Source organism: Suillus subalutaceus, assembly GCF_016647625.1.
Source record: "Suillus subalutaceus strain FC151 chromosome Unknown DFJ58scaffold_19, whole genome shotgun sequence".
In the NCBI taxonomy this organism is placed as follows: domain Eukaryota; kingdom Fungi; phylum Basidiomycota; class Agaricomycetes; order Boletales; family Suillaceae; genus Suillus; species Suillus subalutaceus.
Window position 1 is genome coordinate 8233 of NW_024540268.1, and position 23376 is coordinate 31608.

Below are 23376 nucleotides of genomic sequence, written 5' to 3' on the forward strand. Positions count from 1 at the left end.
TTATCACTCGTTCAACTTCTCGACGGGGCGCTCCCGCAACTTCAAGAGGATGTACCAATTTGTAGAGTCTTCTGCCTTCTGGTCAAACAGTGGGGCTGGAGGTTGCAGGAGAGCCTCCACCTCTCCCAGACGATCCTTATACAGGACCCGATTCACGACCTTTGCAAAGGGGTACAGTAACGCCGCCGTTGGATACCAATACGACGACAAGATATCTGGGTACTAGTGCCACGGAAACAGACGGGATTCATCAGGGTTCCATGTCAAGTTTGCACCTTTCTTTGCAGATGGGAGAGAGCTCGGGTAACAACAGGACGTCTCCTGACGTTTCTCGAGGGCACACTACAGGAGTCTAGCAGCCCAGGCCCTTCACCTTTCCGCTCCCCCTGCCCCCGAGAAGCATCCAGAACACGCTCACGACCACACAGGTACACAGACGATGCTCATTCTGTTAATGCAATAACCCTACCGTCCATGAGGTATTTGACGCCTGGCATGCCTTGTTCCCATATGCGTCTGTTAGTCGTGTTTCGGTCGAAAACCTTGAAAAAGCTGTGCATCATTGACGGCCTTCTAAAAGTATGTACCCTTGGTCCCTTATGGAATAGGCAGGCGCCCTGATTCAATATTAGTATGGCCTTCTTTTTTGCGGCATTCTGTGGAGTCCTGGAGACCAGACTTCCAGGACGGTCGTTGGTACTGTGATACTGGTCGTATTCGTCATGATCTTGTGCAGCATCAGGATCACCAGAGAACCAGGATGTTGCGTTGTGTGGGGGGTGGATAGACCCGCTGCACAGTGGGCGCATGCTATTATCTCGTCTGGTGGATGCTTTTGGACAGCTCATGGAGTTTATGGGGATCCAAAGAGACCTTGCCCACGACAATCGACCGTATAATCGTAGAAGCGGAGGCCGCCGATGCTCCAACGCGGGGGGCTGCTCCTTCAACAACCTCACCCAAGTTTCAACTGGACATGCTGAGCACGGGCGATCATGATTCATAACAATCACCCAACTCTTATATTTCCCCATTCGACCAAACCACCCCAGCGTTTCGATAGATTCGCCTCGGCGACCGCATGACGGCAACTCTGTGCTGCCGCCCTCAATTTCAAGCACCAGCTCAAATGTTTGTCAGGCGCAGGCCCTTTACAACGGACTCGGGAAGACACACATATTTTCCAAGATCAGTCAACTACAGAGGCTCGCTGCAACCATGATTGTGGCGCCCTTGGGCGTGTACTTGAACGCATCGTCAAGCTCTACATCAGCAGGATGGTCAGGACAAACGGCCAGCGTAAACAATATTGCATTCCAATGGTCACCCATCCACGACTACGTGGCCGTCGCCAGTTAGTCCCCTGAGCTGATCACAGACTCGGTCGTTCCTTCTCTACTTTCGCACTTGGATGCAGAACTACAATCTCAGACTTTCTTTTGACTTACTCGTATACAGCCAGTAATACGGGCCAATCAACCACCATATCGTATTATTAAAGAGTAGCAAATCAATGAAAGTAATGGTGCAGTATAAATCAAGAGTAAACACGTTCAGGGCATTGAACGCGAGTTACTGCTCGGGGTTCTCTCCATTAATTTACCCTCAGTGGTTTTGTAGAAGTGGTAGATTTTATGCAAGTGACCGAGCATCCAAGAGTAAATATGGAAGGCGTATAGTATAGGTATCTAGAGGAAGCGGAGCACTGATCTTCTAATCAAATCTCCTGCGTCTGTAGCAGACATCCCGAGGTTTCTTTTGGCATCGTGATCATGGTCTGTGGAAACACGGTCAACGATACTCGTGAGGGGTGATGAACTGAAGAGACAAACATGGTAGTTGTGTGCTGGGATCTCTGTGATGCCATCCTCTAACCGAAGCTCAGACTTTGCGGATGATGTTGGACATCACGACTCCAAGTTGCAGGTATGGCGAACTGTTCAAAAAAATCAGCCAAATTCACCCCAGCAACCAAATAATCAAGCGCACCTGCTCGCCAATGCATCTATGACGTCCAGCACCGAAGGGTTGGTATGGGCTCTCAGTTCCCTTGCTTACAGCACCAAAACCATAATCAATCTTCTCGCCGTTCTCGTCAGAGTAAGTCTTGAACGCTTGAGCAGCAACACCCTCGGGATCACTCCACCGCGTCGGGTCCCACGTCATGGGGTTAGCCCAGATACGGGGGTCAACCTGGCTGACGGCAGCAGAAGCAAGCACGTAGTAGCCCTTTGGGACGATATAAACACCATCTTGGGAGGGGGCAGCGAGAGTCGCGGGGATAGGAACATCAGAACGGACATAGCGCATGATGCTGTGAATAGGCGGGTGCATGCGGAGCGTCTCACGAATGACTGAATCAAGAACTGGAAGCTTGCGGAAGCCCTCATAGGTCATCGGGCGGAAAGAACCATCCGGATTACCGAAGTGGTCGACTTGCTCCTGGTAGAGTGCTTCCCTATGATGACAATCAGTATATGTTAGCTGCCGATAATGAACAAGACGCACTGGACTTCGACGTTGTGAGCAAGGTGAAGAAGTGTCCATGAACCAGAGGCGGAACTAGTGTGCTGTCCTGCCATGAGAAGGGCAATCATGATGTGCGCGATTTCATGGTCACGGAGAGGTCTGCCATCACGGTATTTTTGATCCATCAAGGCGGAGATCATATCAGGTTCGTCCTATAGGATGCATCATAAATATTGGCTGGATCTCATCAAAGCAAACGTCTTACAGAATGACCTGATTCTCTGCGTTTGCGGATAATATCGGTGTAATACTCGCTCATCTTCTTGTGCGCTTCGTCCCGACGGCGGTAAGATTCCAAAGGCAAGTTGGGGAACATGAAATTCAGTGGGGTGAAACCTCCATCCAGATCGTTGTAGAGTGCAGAGAATGATTTGTCCAAACCACTTCTAACCTCCTTGCCTTGCAGAGTCCGGCTGGCAGTCAAAATAGTGATTTGAGCCATGATGTCTGTCACATCGAAGCGTCCCCATTCATTGATGTCGTTCATTTGCCAGATGATGAATGCTTGATCGCTGCGCATGAAGTCGTCGACTTCTTGCTCGAACATGCTCACGTACGCCCGGAAGTTCTCAGTTGAAAGGCCGACTTTAACGAACTTCTTTTGCTCCATGAATACTTCGTTGGGGACATCGTATACGACGTCTTTACCGAAGACGGGGGTCGTGAGGTGCTGTTTGTGGTTGAGAAAGACATTTGCAAGGCCAAAACAATTGCACATACCGTGTACGCATCTTCCGCAGAGAACGCAGTCGATTTTCCACCCAAGACAAAGTTATTGCCTTTAGCACCGAGTGCGACCGTAACCTTGCGTCCAAGTAGAGTGAATGTGAAGACATCGCCGTACTGAAGAAGAGCATGAGACAAAATCACGACATGAGAGAGGTATGTCACACGACTGTACTTTTTCCCTGCACTTGAAGAAAAAATTGAGTGGGTCATTGCCGTACGTGATGGAGGACCCGATGAAAGGGATCCAGTGGAACACTTCCGGAGGTAGAGAAGGATCTCGGGGAACAACCTGGCGACATTGCATCAGTAGACACGTGAACAGGGGTTGCTAGATGCTCACCAGCTGTTTAAGAATGTTCAGTACGAAGATGAGAACCGGCGTATAGAAAAGTCCCAGCAGAATTGCTCTACCAGGAGAGGCGGCGATATACTGCTGCGTAGCATCAACGAGAGCTGCAACGTAGCCCGGGGCGGTCGAATTGAACGACATGAAAGAACGAAGACAAGATGCAAATCGCTGTCAATGCTCCCGCGCTGTCCAAGGGGCACTGGCAAGTCTCACGAACGCGACTGATGCTAACTTTGTTTTTCAGCGCGCGTTTTTATCCTCCCAAATAGGTTGTCGAACCATGGTACTTGGCTTAGTCATCTTACCATCCGAACCAATCATATCCCGACAACTGACTTGCTTCCGACGGAAAGAAACTCAACGAGAGCATGAGGTGAGTGCTAAAATATGCAGTAGATTATAACCTATGGTGCATTACGATGTGTCAGAATCTAAATAAAGCAAAACTATGCACCACCACATAGCTCCAGGACGAACAGCGCCTTCAAACCAACCTGTATTTCCTTGACTTTCACATTCACATACTGCCCTACCGGGATATCCGTAGTCCTAGGCGTGATAATTGTTGCTGGTAGACCAAGTGATGGGATGTAGCACGAAAACTGGTTCGTCAGCAAGTCGCGCATCCTGCTAGGCTCTGTGATATATGCACTGAGGGATTGTAGAGGGTCGATGCGATCACTGGAAGGGTTCGGGTGATCAAGGAAGCGCTTGATGTACATGAGAGTCCACTGCATGCGATGACTCTGATCGCTATGCTTCCAAAGCTTCTCGTACGCAAGTACCTCAGTGGCGTAGGTAGTGAGCCACCCGGGAGTGAATAGACGTGTAGATGCCTTTGGCCGAAGCAGTGCATCCTTGATCTGCCAGTGCGCAACCAGATCGTTGTACCGTCGTAGCGGTGACGTGACGCGCACATAACCTTCCCCTTCTGGGATACCCATGGACCAGTGTATACCTGGCTGAAGGACATACTCAACAGATGGAATATGCAATTTCGTCTGGAGGAACTCCGTGTGATCCACAAATCCATCCTCGTCCATCCTCGCAACTAGCCTCTCAATGTCTCCGTTGTCCTCAAGGGCTATCGGAGGCCGTGCAGAACGACGCAACATCGGCACTCCCTTTGCGGTGAACCACCGTGAAGCAACGCGGGATGCTGTTTTCATGCACTCAGCAACAAACAACCGCGAGCCGCGCTCCATTGTCTTCTGAGAATACACTTGATAGGTAAGGTCAGGGAAGCCGCGATAATACGAAGCGTTCCAAGCTGGTGTTGTCGGAGCGCCGTGGATTGGTTTTGCAGCAGCCACAAGAGTAGCTGTTGGAGCTGAGAATACGAATGGATTTAGTGTCTGGCGGCTACGCTGTCGGAACCTGCGCGTCAGGTTGTCGATAAGACGCATGTTCTCCACATCTTTGGTTTCTAGTACAGGTACATGGGAGACTCCAGGGGTTTGCGGTGCCTCGAATGGGTAGCCAAATTGAACACCTCCGTTTCCAAGAAGTCGATCCACACTATCGTAGTCAACTCTTTTGGCGTTGCGAATGAGACCCGCTTTAACATCGTAGTCGACTATGTTGCCTTCAGCATCTAACTTGAAGCTGAATGTAAGTACAGGCTCAGGCTCCCCCTTCCGAGAATGAGAGCACAAACTTAGTCGGTCGTGGGTAAGGGAGGGAGGTAGCATAGGCCATGTCCTGTGGATGAAGTATGCAGAGGAGCTCATTCGACGTGCTGCTTCTGAGATAGCATGAGTCGGTGGAAGGACAGCAGTAGGGTCTGCAATGTGGACGTGTATCCAAGCCGAACCAGGCTCGTGAAGAACAGGTTCCACCGACAAGCCGTCATCCAGCTCTTCTGCATTCACGTCGTCAATCACGTAGACTGGTAAGCTTCCGAAGTCATGTCGCAGATGCTCGACGGGATCACGATCATAGAAGTCTTCCGGTCCTAATGGTTGCTTTGCATTCGCCCGCGAGGATCGCAGTAAAGACAGGCTCCTTTTAACAAGAGCGTCCTGATCTCTGACGTGCTGCGACTCCTCGACCAGCGTCAAGTCCAGATTCAGCTCCTTCCTCTGGGTGACGATATCCTCCCAAGGGGCCATCTCCCCCATCTCTATCAAGAACTGCCGCAGACACACGTCGTCCACCATTTTATGAGCATGCAAGCCAATCCTCTTGATGATAGATGTGACCACTCCAGAAAAGGGATCAACAGAAGTATTACGCGTCCTGCGTAATGCAAGGTGCAAGACATCCAGGATGGTACGATCGTCCGGGGAAAATGTGATATCCTTTACGACAACTCTGCTCGGAGGCTCATCCCAAGACTCACTAGCCTTCTCTCTGGCGGTAAGAATGAGGCCCCGAGCTTTCGCGATAAACGCCTCCAGTTCCGGACTCCTTTTCCGCACCATATCCACGACTCTCTGCAGTTTGACAACATGGTTTTCTGGCCGCACGTCGTACGTGAGCGCAAGTCTCTGAGACTGCATGTGCGGCACAAATTCGATGGGGCGACCCATGATATATTTATGCGTTGCGACAAGAGTCGACCAGCTCTCTGGTCTATAGTCGCACACCAGCTTCGCAGCCTCTGAAAGACTGACGGACGCCCATTCATCTGGGTTCTTCGCCCGCACGTGGGGATATAGCACCGCGTTCTTCCGCCCAATGACCATAAATGCCTTGTTTATCTCTTTTTCAGCCTCCCGTAGGTACTTCAGGATTTCAACACGCGCATTAGTCTCTGTGCGGTCCACTGGGGTTACGCCAATGCCTGCGCGGAGGGCGAGGTCCCTGTCAGTCATGCGAGGGACCTCGATGTACACATCCGACTCAACATGCTGAACGACTTCTCCTGTACTGATCAAAGAGAGATGCCACATGCGACCGTTCATATACGAATGGCCCAAGACTACACCATGCGCATATATAGAACCCCTGCAATATCATAAGTCATCGGGAATAAATAATAAACAAGCCATAAACACACTTTCGAATCTCAACAAGGGTTCCAACCTCTATATTAGAACCTGACGAAGCGTCCTCCGGTCCCACTCCAAGGCCTGCATCCTCCACATCATTTGCGAAGACAGCTTGCGTTTCTGTCATGGGTGGCTTCGGCTTCACCATATCCAGTAGGCGCATTTCGTCGCCTCGTAGCGTCTGCGTGTGTTTCCATGGACGTTTGGGAGTGAATTTGGTGCCAGCGGCAACACGGACGAGCTTATCCGTTAGCTTGGCGGCTGCAGCGAGCTCACTGGGCGGTAGCTTTCGAGGTCGACGGATAAAGCCCTTTGAATCATTGTTCTTTATTGGCGTAACTATTGGAGATGGTTGTCTTGGCTGGACATTGGGCCGGATGTCTGCAAGCAGTTGGCCGGCGCGACGATGCATGAAAGGAAGCGGAGGAAAATGAAGTTGTGGCTGTGCAGAAAGTTAAGACTGAAAGACCGAAATGGTTATCAAGCTTATTCGCCACTATCCATTCATCTTCCCTTCGTTACCCATCACCATGTTCAAACGAGTCGAAAAGAAGCGCAAAAAGCTGGAAGAAGAGGAAGAACTAGGGATAGATGAAGATATGAAAGAGTTCATGGGGTTCAACGACACCGATTCTGATGAATCTGCATCAGACTCGGACTCTAGCTCTGACGAGCACTCGGACGCAGACGAATTGCAATCAGGCGAAGAGGACCTGGAGGAAGCTGGAGACGAAATTGAGGATGACGATGCCAGCGATGATGAAGAACCGCCCATCTTGCTATCAGAAGCATTGAGGGACCCCATCTATGTCGTATCGCTCGACCCAGATATCCGAGCTTGTATATTATGCAAGGGCAAGGTCATCAAGAGCACTCAAATGTCGACAGTCCACAAAGCATCTATTGTATGTCCCTTTCTCTGAATATACAACTGGAAAAAGACGGAGGTTCAGGCTACCGCAGGCTCATACACGACGTTTCGAGCGTTTCAAGACCTCAGCAGCGAAATATGATCCGCAGAGTGACGCCTGGCAAGTTGCAAGGACAGTACAAAAGGAGGCGTCAAATCCTGCTGGCACTCAGAATTGTCCTGATGCTGGTTTGTCGAAGCGTGCCCTGAAAAGAGTGAGTGGTGTATCACGCTATTTTTCGAGGCAGGTTTTCTCAACGCTATGTTTTCAGTCCGCGAAGCAAGCATCAATAAAAGAGAAGCGAACGCTCCACAATAAGCTTCGTGCCAAGGCAAAGGCAAAAAAGGCTACCAATACAGCTTCGCTATCCCAGGATGCAGCAGGGAAGGAGTTACCAGCAAGCAAGACGCTTGAGAAGCAGAAGTCGCAAAAAGCTGGAGCTACGAGCGACGACAAAAACTTGGTGAAGAAAGGGGAACAGAAGGCCGATGCCAAAGTTCACGATGTAGACAAATCCGACATATCGCTCGGCGACAAAAGGACAGTGAAGAAAGGAAAACGGAAGCTCCCTGGTTCTAAACTTCAAAACGTAGAAAAATTGGACGCATCACCTCCAAAGCCACTGGAGCCTGAAAAGAAAAAGCGCAAGGTGCAAAAGGATCAAGTCGCAATCCCCTCTGCTCCACCACAATCTCCAAAACGGTCGCAGGAGAAACCTCTCAGAAACCCGAAGGCGCCTCGTGAAAAGAACGGACAAGAGCTAAGGCTACTTGAGTAGGTAGGTAGTTTGTACCGATCTGTCCATATCACGATGGTTCCGTTAGATATGCATAAACAGCTGTGAGATAAATAAGTAAAGGAACACAGTCCCAGTCATAAAGGTATGGTGCAGTGCTCTACAGCAGCGACTGTAGAACTCTGTCGGTCATTGCGATGACCTAGAGGGATTCTTTCAGCAACGTTGACACTCCCATCAGAAACACGTACCTGGTGAATATTTGGTCTGTCTTTGGGATTAATTTTCAGCATACAATCAATCAAATCCTTCAGCCCTTGCGAATACGCCGAATTCGGGTGCTTATACTGAGCATTTAGTACAGCCATCGCAATCGAGCCACCTTGCTCTGTCGTTTGGATGTTTTCAAATGGCGAGTGTGAGTATGCAAGAGCGAAGAGCGTGCATCCGAGTGACTGCGAAGGGTTAGAGAATGGGTGAGCGGCGACGGGAAGACCTACCCATATGTCAACTTTCTCATCAAGAGTGATGCCCGTCTTCACATCGAAAAGTTCTGGAGCGCGGTATGCCATCGTGCTTTGCTCCGCGGCAATATCCTGTGAGATGAATATGAGATAGAATACCATAATAAATATAGAACTGCATATACCTGCTGTAGTAGAGCCAGTGATCGACTATCTATCTTTATTCTTGCTTTTACAGTACTCCCAAAGTCCATCAGTATGGGTGTGACTCCATCGTCCGCGATCATAATGTTCCTGCGATGAAAATGTCAGAGGTGCGATGACAGATCGGCAATATCTCTACCCAGGTTTCAAGTCCCGGTGAGCATATGGAACGTGTTCGCGCTTTCCCTGCGGCACATTTCCATTTTGAGCGGTTTGAATTGCAGATACTTCCTCATCACCGTCGAATATCACGTCCCCATCCCCCTCGACACGGTGTTTTGTCATGAGGGGCATGTTCATGGACTTGTCGTAAGAATAGCCGTCCTCATTATCGCCCTCCGGGTGGGGGAAAAGTTCATCCTCCTCTCCATCGGAGTGGTTCTCCTCCACGCGCGAAGACGAACTTGATGAGGATGGTTGAGGTTGAGCGGAAGAGGAGCCAGTAGTTGTGTGGTAATCATGCATCGCACGCACAGCTTCGCATGTCCCCTTGAACAGCCGAACCATATCTTGCTCAGGGAAGTGCTTCCCATTCACGACGTTGAGGTTGATAGCATCTTGAAGGTTCCCGCGCTTTATCCCAAAAGATCTATGGATGTTCCATGGCAAAGCACGCCATAAAGACATACCTGATACAAAGGCAGGAAGAGGTATACGATCTTGCCTTCACCTTCTGGATCTTGGACGACAGCAGAGTCCTGTGCAGTTATTCAGGAGCTACATGAAGATCATCCGTTGTCACTCACAAGTATCCGAATGATATTTCGATGTCTGAGAGCATGCTTGAGATAGCAATGCAACCATCATTAAAGTCTTGACTTACTTGAAGCGTCTGTATGCCTCTACCTCCCGCATGGCCTCCTTCACGCCCTCCGACCCAGTAGGACATCTTATTTTTTTGAGAGCAAATTGCCGCTACATGTACATCAACCATATGTGAGATGTTACAAGGAACGAACTCGTGAGATGATAGATCACGCACCCCACTAGTCTCGTCTTGTGCAAGATACACAAAGGAGAATCCACCCTCGCCGAGGACTTTTATAATATTAACTGGGATCACAAAATCCACGTTAGCAAGCCTGCTAGGTGCAAACGAACATTCCAGAAGTTCATTGAAAAGGGTATGACTGACACGTTCGACCATTAATTTTTACTTTGGCTGATTGCTGGCAGAGACATGAAGAGAGGGCCCAGATAGCGTCTTTTGCTTGATCCTTGAGACTGTCGAACACGCTAACAAACTGGGAGAAAGCCATAAGAGCAGCGATAGAGCAGACTTCAATAACAGTTAGTGGCTGTCACTGCGGTTCACAACGGGTAAAGACACGTGACAGCCACAGATGCGCCTGGTCTAAAAATAGCAATGTGATTGAAGCACGTCCAAAAAGTTTGTTTCTGAGTTGGTGCCATGCGAAGTCAGGGGGGCACCTGCAGGGTATTTTGCAGTGAAACTCAAGCTAGTAGCCGTACGATGAGGAGCACCGCATTCCCGTAGCCGTCGGGGACCACCACATGATTTATCAATGGACAATAATGGCCTAGGCGCTGTTCCCGTTTAAATAGACTTCAAACGTTATGGAGCCAGTGAAATTTTATTGGAGACTCAGGCAGACCCCCGGGAGCCGTGAGTCAACGTGAGTGGTAGATCCACCGTGACAAGATCCTACCGGTACCCGTGTCCCTTCCTGTCGGGACATGCACAAGTTTCTTCAGTTGATAAACTCAAAATTGAGTAGGCGTCAGTAAAATGTCCTGGTAGCGCTCCTGGGATTAGGGTCGTCGTTATTTAGTAGGAGGAACTTGCCAACTGATTATTATTCAAACGTTAATTTTACAGGATCGCATCCAGCCAATTCGCCGGAATGACATATCTGTCTGCGGATGGGCTACACCCTGCAGTTGAGTCTCAACTCCTGCTATTAGTAGCAGCGTCTGCTTGCCACGGTAAGTAATTCTTCGTATATGAACTGTACTTATATGATGGTGAGCCACCATCACCTTGCCACCACACCAAAAATGCATGTATGATTGGAAACTTGGCACGGTGCAGCGTTCAAACTTCAAAAACACCGGAACTGTTGCCTGAAAGAGCTGACTTGGCCTTGGCCGTAGCTCCGAGTTCCAAGGTCCCCGTCGTTGTCCGAGGTCCGAAAAGTGCAATTGATTACCTTATGAGACCACTGGCGGAGCTTTCTTTCTTTCTTTTAATTTTATTATTCTAATTTTTTTCTTCAACTCCAAAGCCAACATATATGCAAGTCAAAGCAGTTCAAAAAAAAAGTATCTTCATGATCTCGGTTGCCAATGCTCATGTTGGTTGCTGTTACTACATGTTGTCCATTGGCTGGTGGCGGCCACGGTATCAGATACCATGATAAAGACGCCACTAGTACACAAAGATGTCGATCCCTGGCCAACGTTCTTATCCACAAAATCCACAGTGTCCTCAAATACAATCACAGCACGCCATTGTAAACTTGCTGTAGATGCTTGTGGACTCCGCAGAAGGCTGGTGGATGTGGACCTAGCGCTTTGACGACGAGTACTATAAAATGCCTGCACAGATGCCATGGACAGGCAAGTTACTACCATCGTCCAATATACCTATCACCTCTAAGTAAAACTATGTCTTACTCCTACCCTTTTGCCAGGCAAAATGCCCAAGCATCATCGTACTCAACACTCTCTGGTGCACTTGACCCTGCACCGGCTCAGTCGATGTATTGCCCTGTTCGGCCGAATGCCACCGCCGATGATGTAGGACTGCTTCTGTTTTTGTTTTCACACTACTAACATATTCGTAATTACGATTCATAGGGAATACCCATCTCCCAGTATTTACGTGCTCACGCATCGGCAAACCCGGACCTCTCAGGCGCCCTCGGCCCTGCACCTGGGCAACCACACCAATATACAGTTCGTTCACAAGTCCCCGTGTATGCTGTAAGTGATGCATGTTGGGGTACTTAACAATTGACTTACGTTTTGTGAATTTGTAGGGGGCGCCCATCCCCCCATATTCAGCCGTCCCACATACGCTAAGCGGCAACTACGAAGGGTCGTCTGTGAGTGCATGTCAAACACTCGCCGTTATCACTTTCTAATTCCAGAAGTCTGCCCGTCCTGCTTACCCATACCCTGAGAGGAACGTTCTCCACCCTGCCAAGTACACCGCCAACATGCCGCCCGCTGCGCACAAAAAGATGTACAAGACTGTCATTCCTTCAGGATTTCATCAGCTGCCGCAGCCGATTGACATTGAAAAATGTGCGGGGCCGACTTCGTGGAGCAGGATTGGATCCCAACATGCTGCCATCAAGTTTAATAGGAAGGGTGGAGGGTCCCCGTTTCGTGTTGATGAGCTGATTGAGCTCGAGGATGAGCCAGAGGTAGAAGGAGGTCATGATCAGGTGTTTAACGGCATGGGAGAGAGGTGCATCAAGGTCTTGATCACAGTAAGTTGAAATACCAGTCCTTTTTGCGGTAATCTGACATCCTTTCGTTGCAGTGGCCTGGTTACAGTCAATATCCTGTAGAAAGGCGGGTCTCCATCGAGAATGGAACCTTCAAGAGGGAGAGGCTGCTCAAGTTGTTGGCCAAGTACATTGAGGAGCTTGTGCATTATATACACGTACGTCCGAGTGGACTCACCTTTTTTATTGTACTGATCGGCCTGTGTAGCGCAAGTCGATACGCGTAGAAAAAGGATACGAGAAATACGAGCTTGCATGGAGGCCACGCGGGCTGCCCAGCATCTGGAGAGACTGTTTGATCACTAGTCTTGCTCATATATCGGGATCCAACTGGCAGGTAGAACTTTATGTGAGGGGTTGATGGGGACGACGTGCTGGACTTGCGTATCATTATTCCATATAGTTATATTGTGCCATAGCAAGCCTGGAGCTTGCGGGTATCATGTATAATAAAACACTCCTTTGTTACGTCATGTATACTTGGATGGTTTGTGGAGGAAAGTTTGTATCCTGGATGGCCGCGGGGGGCTCATGGATGAGAGCTGCCATCTGCAGGCTGTTCCTCAACGGAAACTTTAGCACCCAAGCGAGATATCTCTGAGAACGCTGCCTTTAGTAGGTCAAGGTCAGCGTCCAAGCCCTCCGCCCGGGTCTTCATCTACAAAGCAATGAGACTACACAAAGATACACCTAGTGAATTTACACACCGCAGCTATGGTATCACTAGCTGCAATCAGCTCATGATGGTGGTTGTAGACCAGAGACTGTCTATCGCCATCAAGTTGACGTATTTCTGAACAACCGAGTCAATGAGCGGACGTCTCACGTGGTCTTGTAAAACACGAACCTGTCAGTAGGTCGTTCTCTCGTTTCAGCAGAGCCGACAGAGATGATGCAGTTATAAGTTGTTCATAGTATGATTTTGCATCAAAAGCTGCTGAATCTTCAGTAGCATAATGAGAATTGAGCATGAGAACTTGATGCATTTCAAAGCATACCTAAATCCATGGGGTCGTCTGATCTCCCAGGTAGAGGTAGTGGTGGACCTACTCCGAGGCCATAGTGTTTCCTCAAGAGGTCTCTAGCGCGAGACTTTGGCTGGAGGTGTTTTTGTGCGAGGCGTTTGTCCGACACCAAGTGAGGGTCGACGAGAGTTGGACGGAATTACGGTTGAAGAGCTTTGGGGCGACGTTGGTCGCAGCGGAGACGAAAGTACTCTAGGGACTGACTTCACACGTTGGGTCGTTGGCGATGTAGGTGTAGACTGTGTGGTAGACATGACTGTACCACGTAAGGGTGTCAAGCGATCATAATATTAGCACACAATTCATTTAGATGACGCGATCACGTGCCTGTATAATATCAGCATCGGTTCAACACCGTGACCAAGTCACTTCAACAATTGACTTGCAAGCATCTATTAGGCCAAACATGACCCATGGCACAGACGGCTTGGGTTGTCGCTGACGGGGGGGTGACCAAGACGGCTTGTGACCTCTTTAAGTTGCTCACCAGAGAGAGCCCCAACCATGCAATGTCCAGCCTCATACAGGCTGGGTCAAGCGCCACTCATACTACCACGACAAGTTCTCCCCAACATCCTCGCAGCCTTCATACTAATGTCAATCTTCACACTTACCTATGCTGCCTCGAGCAAATTGTACCGCTGCACCCTGCACGTCAGCATTTCAACTGTCAGTCTAACTTAGGTATATCTTCGATCTGTCCGAGTCTTAATTGATTTTCTACCGTCTCTTTTCGTCTTATCAGAATTGGACGTCGTACACTCTAGTCGTCCATAGGTACGCCATTTCGATTGACACTCTTTGAGAACTCAAATTTGACAAACAGAACAGGTAATATAACAGCTTATCTTCCGGCCACTGTGCAGACCACTCGGCCTTCACGCTATGGCTCATTGCTATTGCATCGGGTCATATCACACATAGAACTGGCATCACTGCGCACTCCGCTCGAAATGCCAGCTGACGACGAAGTTGCGCTCGTCAAATGTCGCCCTTTGCTGCCGGCTGAATTGAATGTGCACCCGTTAAGAGGTGGGAATATTATATAATATCGCACTAGTGGGAATCCGTGTACATGAGGTAGCGGAACGAGCAGCCAGAACAAATGAATCTGGCCATCTACACTCTGTGACACGGGTACTAGGTACTCACTGCTACGTCTGTTGCAGTATTTGCCGCGACGCTCCAAACTTGAGCTGTACACTATTCCCTGACTCGCCAGAGGAGGGCTTCTGCGGGGCACGTTGTTTTTTTCTTAGTGGGGGTATACCTCGTGAGCCTTATTTAATGGAATCGGAAGTTCCCTTTCAAGATTATGGACAACTGTATGCTCCTCGATCCAGCTCCGTCTGGTTCTAGTCACTAGAGTCAATATTAATGACACGATGTAATGAAGTTGGGCTGGACCGAAGGTTAGATTGGAGCACGGCTGCCAACGGTGAGATTACGACGACCTTCTGGTAACGTGCTTTGATTGTTGACATTCAGGACACTCCACTGGTAGCACCCAACCTCTTCTCGTCAGTAATTCTAGCACATTGTCACTGGAGTACAACGCTGTGGTCGACCGGGCCCATGTTCCAACAACTACGGATGACATCCCGATATCTTTGTTTTCCATTCTTACTATTCGACCTACACTCGACCCAAGCGGAACGGCAGAACCCACTGCTCCATGTGCCTCGTTGACTGACAATGGCAATACTCCAACGGGCAGAACGAGTAGCAAGATGATCTGAGACAGTAGGTCTGAGGTAAAAGGATGTTCCACATAACATTGAGCAATTGTATTTCTACTACCAAGAAAGTGTGAAGTATCCACGCAAGATGTATATATAGCGAGGTAATAAAAAGCGGAAGTGAAAATCCACGAGTCAGGGACGGGTGCTGGCATGGGCACCATTATACTTACTACCAAGTAAATACAACACTACGACGAAAACTTTGTCCAGTCCTATGTCTCCTTAAAATCTACTTCGGAATCAATACCAGTGACGAAAGTGGGAATAAATAAAAGCAATTTCCCCTGCTCTTTGTAGAGCACCAGACAGCCGTTAACTTCACCGAGCATTACACACCACTACCAGGTCGATATATGCACGCGCTCTTGGAAAGCAATTGAGGTCATGCCGGTTGCTGCGTCAGAGTCTGCCACGAGCTTAGCGTGAAACTCTCGAACACCAAGGATCAGGCGGGGGTCCCAGCACAAACATCTGCACGATAGTGAAAAATCTGAAGAAAGCAAGAAAAAAACCTCCGCTGCCGGGGAGAATCCGTCCTATAGAAATGATGAACCATGGTCACATGCAGGGGTTCAGTGAAAGATTGACATACCGCTGAGAATGTTGGAGACAGATCAATAATGAGACTGAAGCAAGAAACAGCAACAAAGCTGGCATATCCGATCCTTTAGCAGGAAACGGGAACCATATTCACAATGTAAGCTCACCTCGCAAAGTAAAGCACGTGAGTTTTCATCAACACCGTGAAACAGTCCCCCATAATGCCTCCTGTCGAATGTTGTCGCAGCTCACGGAAGTGTTTGACAGCAATCCACAGTGCGAGACATAGTGCGAGGAACTCCCACACAAAGCCGAGGATCCAAGTAATGGAACCCAGAAGTGAGACGTCATTTTTCGCATAGCCAATCGAGCACTGATAAGTGCCAGGAGAGAATGAGTTCCTCTGGTATTCATCAATGAGATGCATATTTTTTGGCATCCACTGATTAAGCGTACCCCCAGAAGCATACATCGTTGTCATCACGGTGGCCACTCCACTGAAAATGTTGACAGCCAGTAAGATGACAATGAGAAATATCAGGATCCTTCTGGACCGTTGATACATGGCATACAACCGAGTGACCATGATGACTTGCACCATGTTTCAGTCAAGTCAAAATCACTGAAGTTTTCACAAGTGCCAAGCTCACCAAACAACATTGTAAATACCAAAACCCCTGTCTGTCACGAATTCCAAATACAAATCATTATTCTTTCTTGAACACTCGTAAGACAACCCATTAAGCGCCCGTCACAAGCGCCTGTCGTTAGCGCTCAGTCAGCGTCTGTACCTATGACATTCACAAACCCTAACCCGAACTCATCCTTTACATTTCCGAACTTCTCTATTCCGTTAGCGCCTACTACCGTTATCTCCGACATCCCTGATTTCGACTTCCTTTCACAAGCGATTAAGTCACGTGACTCTAGAACCTTCGAGAACCCTTGCACAGCTGTTACACGTTTCATGACATCATAGTGTAGTTATATTTAGATCATCGTACGATTCCCTTTCCTATTTAATGATTGGCTAGTTAGTTCAGATTCAGATTCAGTCTCCGCTTCAATATATGTATATAGGTAGCTCGTTGTAGTCAGTAGTTCTTTAGTTCAAACCTCTTTTGTATTAGCTCACTGCTAGCAATCCTAAGACGTCCCTGCTCATTATACTCTTTTCTTGTTGTGATAACCTCTGTCCAATTCGTACGTCATATATAATAAGGCCTAACAAATTCAGTATGTATCAGCCTCGGGTAGCACCCACTCAAAACAAACTCACATCTGTTGCATAGTGTGGCAGTAATTAGTGAACCAAGAAGTTGTAAAGGAACCACACCCACTGCTACAGGGCTCCACGGTTAATTGGAGGAGAATAGTAGGCATCTGCGCAGAAGACTCACTGTATCTGTCAGCGAGATGGTAGTAACACTGCCTGTATGCCGTTGATCAGAAGAAGCGAAGGCAGTGAATGTATTGAGGAGACATACTCAGCATGTACAGGCTGATTAGGAGAGATAGACGATTAGCGCAAAGACTGATAGTTTAGCCTTCCGAACATACGCGGCATATAAAATTCCAAGGTAGCGCACCTAGGATACCTTCAAATCAGTACAACATGACAACAGTGACAGGCAGGCTACATACACTGAGATACAGAGCTGTCATTAGGGACCAGCGTTGTCTCTGGAATTAAGGGTACTTTCATGTGTGTTCCTCTGACATGAGACTCCACTTACCCAGACCAATTCGATCTATAAAACTATTCTTAGCGAGATGGCTACTCCGGTCATAGCATCAGCATACCTCTTGTCCAAATGTAAGTGCTGAAAATACTTGTAAGATATCAGCAGTTCTTCAATATTATCATGCTCACCCCAATCATATGTCACTACAACAAAGGAGGCAACTGCGAAACCACAGTCAAGATTAGATTGAGGCATCAGCTTCAACATCCGACTGCTCTCTACGAACCTACAGAGTAGCTTGTAATACGATATGAATTGATGGTCGGCCACCAAGGTGGGATCATTTGAGACTATGGTCATATTGGTAGAGAATGGGGGTGCGGGGTGAGAGGTGAACTTGGTAGACATGTGGTGATTGCATATATACCACCATCCAGTGCTGAGCTCACCAAAATGAGATCGAGGGATGATGGACGTTGCTGCCTTGATTGCCGCAATTAAAGATAGAAGGAAAGGGCCAAACCAAAAATAGACCGCCAGAAATAGGGGAGATCTACACGAAGCAAACATATAACTCACGTTCTACCGGTGTGCGAGCACATGTCTCAATGTCTGCTATCCCTGCTCCTCGTCCTCAGGTTATCTGTCGCTTCATGAGCACCTTCTCGCTCTCTGCCTCGATTATCGGGTTTTCGGATCATAAGGTTTGCAACAATGATGAATGCAGAATCTTCGATCTGCATCGTGGAGCTGATGCGGTGATGAAGGGACACAGCCAGAGATAGCCTAGTTGAGAATCTCTTATTGATATACAATGAATTCAAACAGCGCTGAGACAGGGTATGGGGAAAGAAGACTCGCGGGCGCGTTGTTATGACGGCACGAAGCCTGACTGGTTGTTCTTCAAACTGTACAGGCTGATTTGGTAAAACTTCATCAACAACCTGAAGCCTCAGCAACGTCTATATCCTAGGGCTCTCGATTTGTATAGGAACGATTGAAGGCGGTAACATTCTGTTGGCAATCGTACATTAGCATCGTTAAATCTTTGAGCAGCGCGTTTGGTGATTGGGAGGAAACGAGGAGAGCAAATGCCTGAAACATGAAGGATGATCGATGACTCGTCATATAACGGGAGAAATCGTACCTCTTCGTGTACCCATGGAAAGTGTCCGGCTATCACTTTGACTCTGACTTTGCTCTCCTCACTAACGCTTCCCCCAACAACACCATCATCCAACCTCCCAATTCCCTATTACTGGGATCGATGGATGCTTTCAGTGTTCTTCGTCCGCCAGGCGTCACAAAGCCCTACTCGGTGGAATTCTCAATTCTCAGATGAGACACATAGCATAGTGAGCCAATGGCGCTTACATTCGGAATGGATGTAACAATCCCCGCTCGAGCTGATTGATAGTATGTCATTCGCTTACTCTAATAAACATGAAAACAGGAATGGGAGTCTAACGCTTATCTTCAAGATATATTCCACACCGTCACTTGGCGCAAGTGTAGGCGGAAAGCTGGGGTGGCGTGTCAGTGCTACCCCAAGTTGGTGACGTGAACAAGATGACGGTTTTATTTCGGCACACCAAATAACTTAAGTACTAGTACATAATCCAATACCAGGGAAGCTTAGCTCAAACCTATTTCTCCTTGAAATCCACTTCGCAACATCAAATGACTAATAAGTACCACAACGAATTCTGAGATCAAGAAAAAAACAATCTCGTACTCCTTCAGAACAACAGACAACCGTTAGCTCCACCGAGCATCTCCCGTGCTATACACCATTGCCAGTCGATATATGCACGCGCTCCTGGAAAGCGATTGAAGTCATGCCAGTTGCTGCGTCAGAGTCGGCCACGAGCTTAGCGTGATATTCTCGAATACCAAGGATCAGGCGTGGTCCTAGCACATATGTCTGCGCAGCCTGAAAAATTTGAAGGCAAGCCGTAATAAGTCTGAGTTTGCAGGGAAACTTGATCCTATAGAGGTGATATACCATGATTGCATGCAGAGGTAAGTGAAAGATTGACATACCGACGAGAACATTGGAGAGAAATCAGAAACGAGCTGGAGGCAAGAAACAGCCACAAAGCTACCACATCCAACCCTCAGTGGACAAAGGGAACAATAATAACAATATGAACTCACCTCACAAAATAAAGCATGTGAGTTTTGATCAACACCGTGAAACAGTCCTCCATAATCCCTCCCGGCGAATGTTGTCGCAGCTCACGGAGGTGTTTTACCGCAATCCAGACTGCGAGACACAGTGCGAGGACCTCCCACACAATCCCGAGTATCCAACTAATGGAATCTAGAGCTATTAAATCTTCTGCACTGTCAATCGAGCACATATAGGTGCCAGAGAGAACGAGTTCCTCTGGGATTCATCAATGAGTTCCGTACACGTTTGTTTTCATCCATAATTAAGCGTACCTCCTGAAGACTGCATCGTTGTCATCACGGCAGCCACTCCATTGAAAATGTTGATAGCCAGGAAGGTGACAATGAGAAATATCAGGATCTTTCTGGATCGTTCATACATGGCATACAACCGAACGATGATGATGACTTGCAGCATGTTTCAGTCAATATCACTAAGGTCTCGCGAGTGCCAAGCTCACCCCACAGCATTGCATATACAAAAACACCAACCCAATTCCGTACGATAAACAAAATAAAGCCTGGGGAATACAGTCAGCGACCAGCCCCGGATAGCACACACACCAAACGGACTCACATCTGTGGCAGTATAAGGTGGCGGTGAACCAAGAAGCTAGTGAAGAATCACACTCACTCCTACAGGGCACCACGGTTAATCGGAGGGGAATAGCAGGCATCGGTACAGAAGACTCACTGTATCTGTCAGCAAGATGGTCGGGACGCCGCCTGTGTACCGTTGGTCAGAAGAAGCAAAGACAGTGAATGTACTAAGGAGACATACTCAGTAGGTTGAGGCTGATTATGAGAGACAGAGGATTAGCACAACACCGATAGTTTAGCTTTCCGAACATACACAGCAGATAACATTCCAAGGTAGCGCACCTAGGATACTTTCGAGTCAGTACAACATGGCAACCTCGACAAACAAGCTACGTACACCGAGATACAGAACTGTCATCAGGGACCAGGGTTGCATCTGGAATCAAGTGGATTTTTATGTGTTTTCCTCCGACATGAGACTCTGCTCACCCAGATCAATTCTACCTATAAAACCATTCTTAGCGAGATGACTGCTCCGGTCACAGCATCAACATACCTCTTGTCCGAATGTGAGTGCTGAAGATACTTGTAAGATATCAGCAGTCCTTTAATATTATCATGCTCACCCCAATCATACGTCACACCAACATATGCAGCAACTACGAAACCATAGTCAAGGTTAAATTGAGACGTCAGCGTCAATATCCGACTGCTCCCTACGAACCTACAAAATAGCTCAAAAAACGATATGCACCGATGATCGGCCACCAAGCGGGATCATTTGAGACCATGGACATATTGGCAGAGAATGGGGGTGTGCAAGAAGTGAACTTGGAAAACATATGGCGATGGCATATATACCACCATCCAGTGCTTGGATCACCTAAATGAGATCGAGGTGTGATGTCCGTTGCTACATCAATTGACCACAGGTAAAATCAATCAATCAATATTGGTCATGACTCGTGAAACATGCTAAAGCCGCACCAAAGATAAACCGTCAAAATAGGCGATATTCACACGAAGAAAACAAATAACTCACGAGCGCATATCTCAATGTCTACTATCCTTCCTCCTTGTCCTCGGGCCATCTGTCGCTTCATGAGTATCTTCTTGCTCTGTTCGGGCTGTCATACCATAAGGTTGTCAACAATGATGAGTGCAGAATCTTCAATCTGCATCGTGGAGTTGGTGCGGTGCATCAGTTTGCACAGCCAGAGTCGATGACCCTGGTTGAGGTGCGGTGGTGACAGACGCCAGGTTGCACAATGCACAGCCAGAGAGATCCTAGTTGAGAATCCGTGATTGATATCTAGTGAAGATACAAACCCATCCCTAGATTAAGACAGCGCTGGAGACTCCTATTTTATATTGCTTTAAATAACTTTATCATTTGTTCATGGTTCTCTGATGGAGGCGATAGGAAAATATTCAAAAGAAGACTCATCGCATTGTTCTCATTCCTGTGATACAATAACCGAGGTGGAAAACTAGAAGATAGCGAACAGGACTTTTAGTTTGTGTTCTTTGTTTTTGTACGGGACTGTGGATAGAGCAAACAGACCCGCGGCCGCGCCGCGCCGTGGCACGCTGACTACTCGAGCTCGTTCCTCGCGCGTCTTGTGGTTGCCTTGGGTGAGTTTTCCGTGAACTAGTACTAGTTGGCGTGAGTCAGCAGTGAGACGCATGGTGTAACAGTGTAACTTAGCTAAGACTGTCGTCCCTTAACTGTTACGCCAGTGATACTGAAAGCTTATGGTTCAGTATCGCGGACAGTATTTATGTAGATTATGGGAACTCTAGTAAGCCAGCGCGCTTACACATGGGCAGGACATTGAATGAGGCGAGAAGATGAATCGAGGACGGATTGCTGAGGAACCAAAGCAATCTTAGCGCCGCGTGGGGACGATTATCATCACACGGAGGAAAGAAGGGCCAGTGGTTGCTACAAGTGTGGTTGGGCAGTTAGTATACTGGTAGAGATACCCAGGATATTGGTTTAACCATTGCCAGAATGCATAGCAAATCACTTAACGAAATACTATGATACACAGACATTGAAATCTGCTTCTTCGTAACACCAAACAACTTAATCAACACCATCACGAAAGTGGGAATAAATAAAAGTAAATTCCCCTGCTCCTTGGAGGGCACTAGACAACCTCACCGAGCGTTACACACTACCGCTAGTCGATATATGCACACGCTCTTGGAAAGCGATTGAGGTCATACCAGTTGCTGCGTCGGAATCAACCACGAGCTTAGCGTAATATTCTCGAATGCTAAGGATCAGGCGGGGGTCCCAGCACAAACGACTGCACGATCGTGAAAATCTGAAGAAACCCAGAATATAACTGAGCTTCGCGGGAATTTTGGACCTATAGAAATGATGAACCATAGTCGCGTGCAGGGATCAGTGAAATATTAATTGACAACACCATTGAGAATACTGGAGAGAAGTTAAGAATGATGCTGAGGCAAGAAACAGCAACAAAGCTGGCATGTCCGACCCTTTAGCGGAAACGGGAACCCATATTCACAGCATGAGCTCACCTCGCAAAGTAAAGTATGTGAGTTTTGATCAACATCTTGAAACAATCCACAATATTGGCTCCTGCAGAAGGTCGTCGCTGTTCACGGATGTGTTTTACAGCAATCCAGACTGCGAGACATAGTGCGCAGACCTCCCACACAGTGGAGGCTATCCAAGCAATGGAATCCAGAAGTAGGATATCTTCCGCATAGCTAATCGAGCACAGATGGGTGCCGGAGAGAATGAGTTCCTCTGGGATTCATCAATAAGATGCATATTTTTGTCATCCAAAATTAAGCGTAGCGTACCCCCTGAAGTATACATCGTTGCCATTACGGCGACCACTCCGTTGAAAATGGTGTCAGCCAGAAAGATGACAACGAGAAATCTCAGGATTTTTCTGGATCGTTCATACATGACATGCAACCGAGTGATGATGATGACTTGCAGCATGTTCCAGTCAAATCAATATCACTCAGGTCTCGCAAGTGCCAAACTCACCCCACAGCATTGCAAATATCAAAACACGCGTCCAATTCCATATGATGTACATATTCCAGCCTGACGAATCCTGTTAGCAATCAGCCTCGGGCAGTACACACTCCAAACAGACTCACATCTGTGACAATATGGTGTGGCAGTCATTAGTAAACTAAGAAGTTTGGTAGTAAAGAACCACACCCACTCCTACAGGGCACCTCGATTAATTGCAGGGTAATAGTAGGCGTATGTGTCGAAGACTCACTGT

The 23376-nt window shown here is 47.9% G+C and overlaps 8 protein-coding genes across 8 annotated transcripts; 2 read left to right on the forward strand and 6 right to left on the reverse strand.

Moving 5' to 3' along the window:
* Positions 1–1708: 1708 nt before the first annotated feature.
* DFJ58DRAFT_770882 (cytochrome P450) lies at positions 1709–3845 on the reverse strand. Its single transcript, XM_041389120.1, has 9 exons — positions 3599–3845; positions 3431–3547; positions 3250–3372; positions 2735–3199; positions 2509–2681; positions 1973–2458; positions 1912–1936; positions 1833–1886; positions 1709–1755 (listed from the first exon to the last, which is right to left on the reverse strand). The coding sequence occupies exons 1-9, from the start codon at positions 3746–3748 to the stop codon at positions 1714–1716; spliced, it is 1635 nt and encodes a 544-aa protein (XP_041247375.1). The 5' UTR covers positions 3749–3845; the 3' UTR covers positions 1709–1713.
* Positions 3846–3980: 135 nt separating this feature from the next.
* DFJ58DRAFT_770883 (uncharacterized protein) lies at positions 3981–7036 on the reverse strand. The gene is made up of 2 exons (XM_041389121.1): positions 6609–7036; positions 3981–6556 (listed from the first exon to the last, which is right to left on the reverse strand). Exons 1-2 carry the CDS (start codon positions 7010–7012, stop codon positions 4054–4056), a joined length of 2907 nt encoding a protein of 968 aa, XP_041247376.1. The 5' UTR covers positions 7013–7036; the 3' UTR covers positions 3981–4053.
* A 37-nt stretch (positions 7037–7073) lies between these two features.
* Positions 7074–8289, forward strand: DFJ58DRAFT_724328 (uncharacterized protein; the record flags this gene model as incomplete). The annotated part of the gene is made up of 3 exons (XM_041385100.1): positions 7074–7505; positions 7564–7725; positions 7783–8289. The coding sequence occupies 3 exons, from the start codon at positions 7074–7076 to the stop codon at positions 8287–8289; spliced, it is 1101 nt and encodes a 366-aa protein (XP_041247377.1).
* Positions 8290–8407: 118 nt separating this feature from the next.
* DFJ58DRAFT_655334 (protein kinase) lies at positions 8408–10174 on the reverse strand (the record flags this gene model as incomplete). The annotated part of the gene is made up of 10 exons (XM_041381845.1): positions 8408–8449; positions 8499–8702; positions 8748–8843; positions 8897–9005; positions 9055–9488; positions 9545–9613; positions 9662–9686; positions 9739–9830; positions 9898–9968; positions 10051–10174. 10 exons carry the CDS (start codon positions 10172–10174, stop codon positions 8408–8410), a joined length of 1266 nt encoding a protein of 421 aa, XP_041247378.1.
* A 955-nt stretch (positions 10175–11129) lies between these two features.
* DFJ58DRAFT_770895 (uncharacterized protein) lies at positions 11130–12777 on the forward strand. Its single transcript, XM_041389122.1, has 7 exons — positions 11130–11495; positions 11570–11675; positions 11736–11861; positions 11918–11983; positions 12032–12373; positions 12427–12549; positions 12600–12777. The coding sequence occupies exons 1-7, from the start codon at positions 11488–11490 to the stop codon at positions 12750–12752; spliced, it is 924 nt and encodes a 307-aa protein (XP_041247379.1). The 5' UTR covers positions 11130–11487; the 3' UTR covers positions 12753–12777.
* On the reverse strand, positions 12778–13681 carry DFJ58DRAFT_770898 (Vps51/Vps67-domain-containing protein). The gene is made up of 5 exons (XM_041389123.1): positions 13524–13681; positions 13390–13489; positions 13239–13334; positions 13099–13184; positions 12778–13049 (listed from the first exon to the last, which is right to left on the reverse strand). Exons 1-5 carry the CDS (start codon positions 13668–13670, stop codon positions 12921–12923), a joined length of 558 nt encoding a protein of 185 aa, XP_041247380.1. The 5' UTR covers positions 13671–13681; the 3' UTR covers positions 12778–12920.
* A 1578-nt stretch (positions 13682–15259) lies between these two features.
* Positions 15260–16264, reverse strand: DFJ58DRAFT_163342 (uncharacterized protein). The gene is made up of 4 exons (XM_041378968.1): positions 16155–16264; positions 15866–16101; positions 15751–15808; positions 15260–15694 (listed from the first exon to the last, which is right to left on the reverse strand). The coding sequence occupies exons 1-4, from the start codon at positions 16164–16166 to the stop codon at positions 15497–15499; spliced, it is 504 nt and encodes a 167-aa protein (XP_041247381.1). The 5' UTR covers positions 16167–16264; the 3' UTR covers positions 15260–15496.
* On the reverse strand, positions 15949–17791 carry DFJ58DRAFT_743269 (uncharacterized protein; the record flags this gene model as incomplete). Its single annotated transcript, XM_041387253.1, has 12 exons — positions 15949–16101; positions 16155–16289; positions 16349–16375; positions 16891–16922; positions 17095–17130; positions 17186–17199; positions 17259–17287; positions 17343–17381; positions 17435–17449; positions 17502–17521; positions 17572–17604; positions 17674–17791. 11 exons carry the CDS (start codon positions 17789–17791, stop codon positions 16236–16238), a joined length of 417 nt encoding a protein of 138 aa, XP_041247382.1. The 3' UTR covers positions 15949–16101; positions 16155–16235.
* Positions 17792–23376: the final 5585 nt, after the last annotated feature.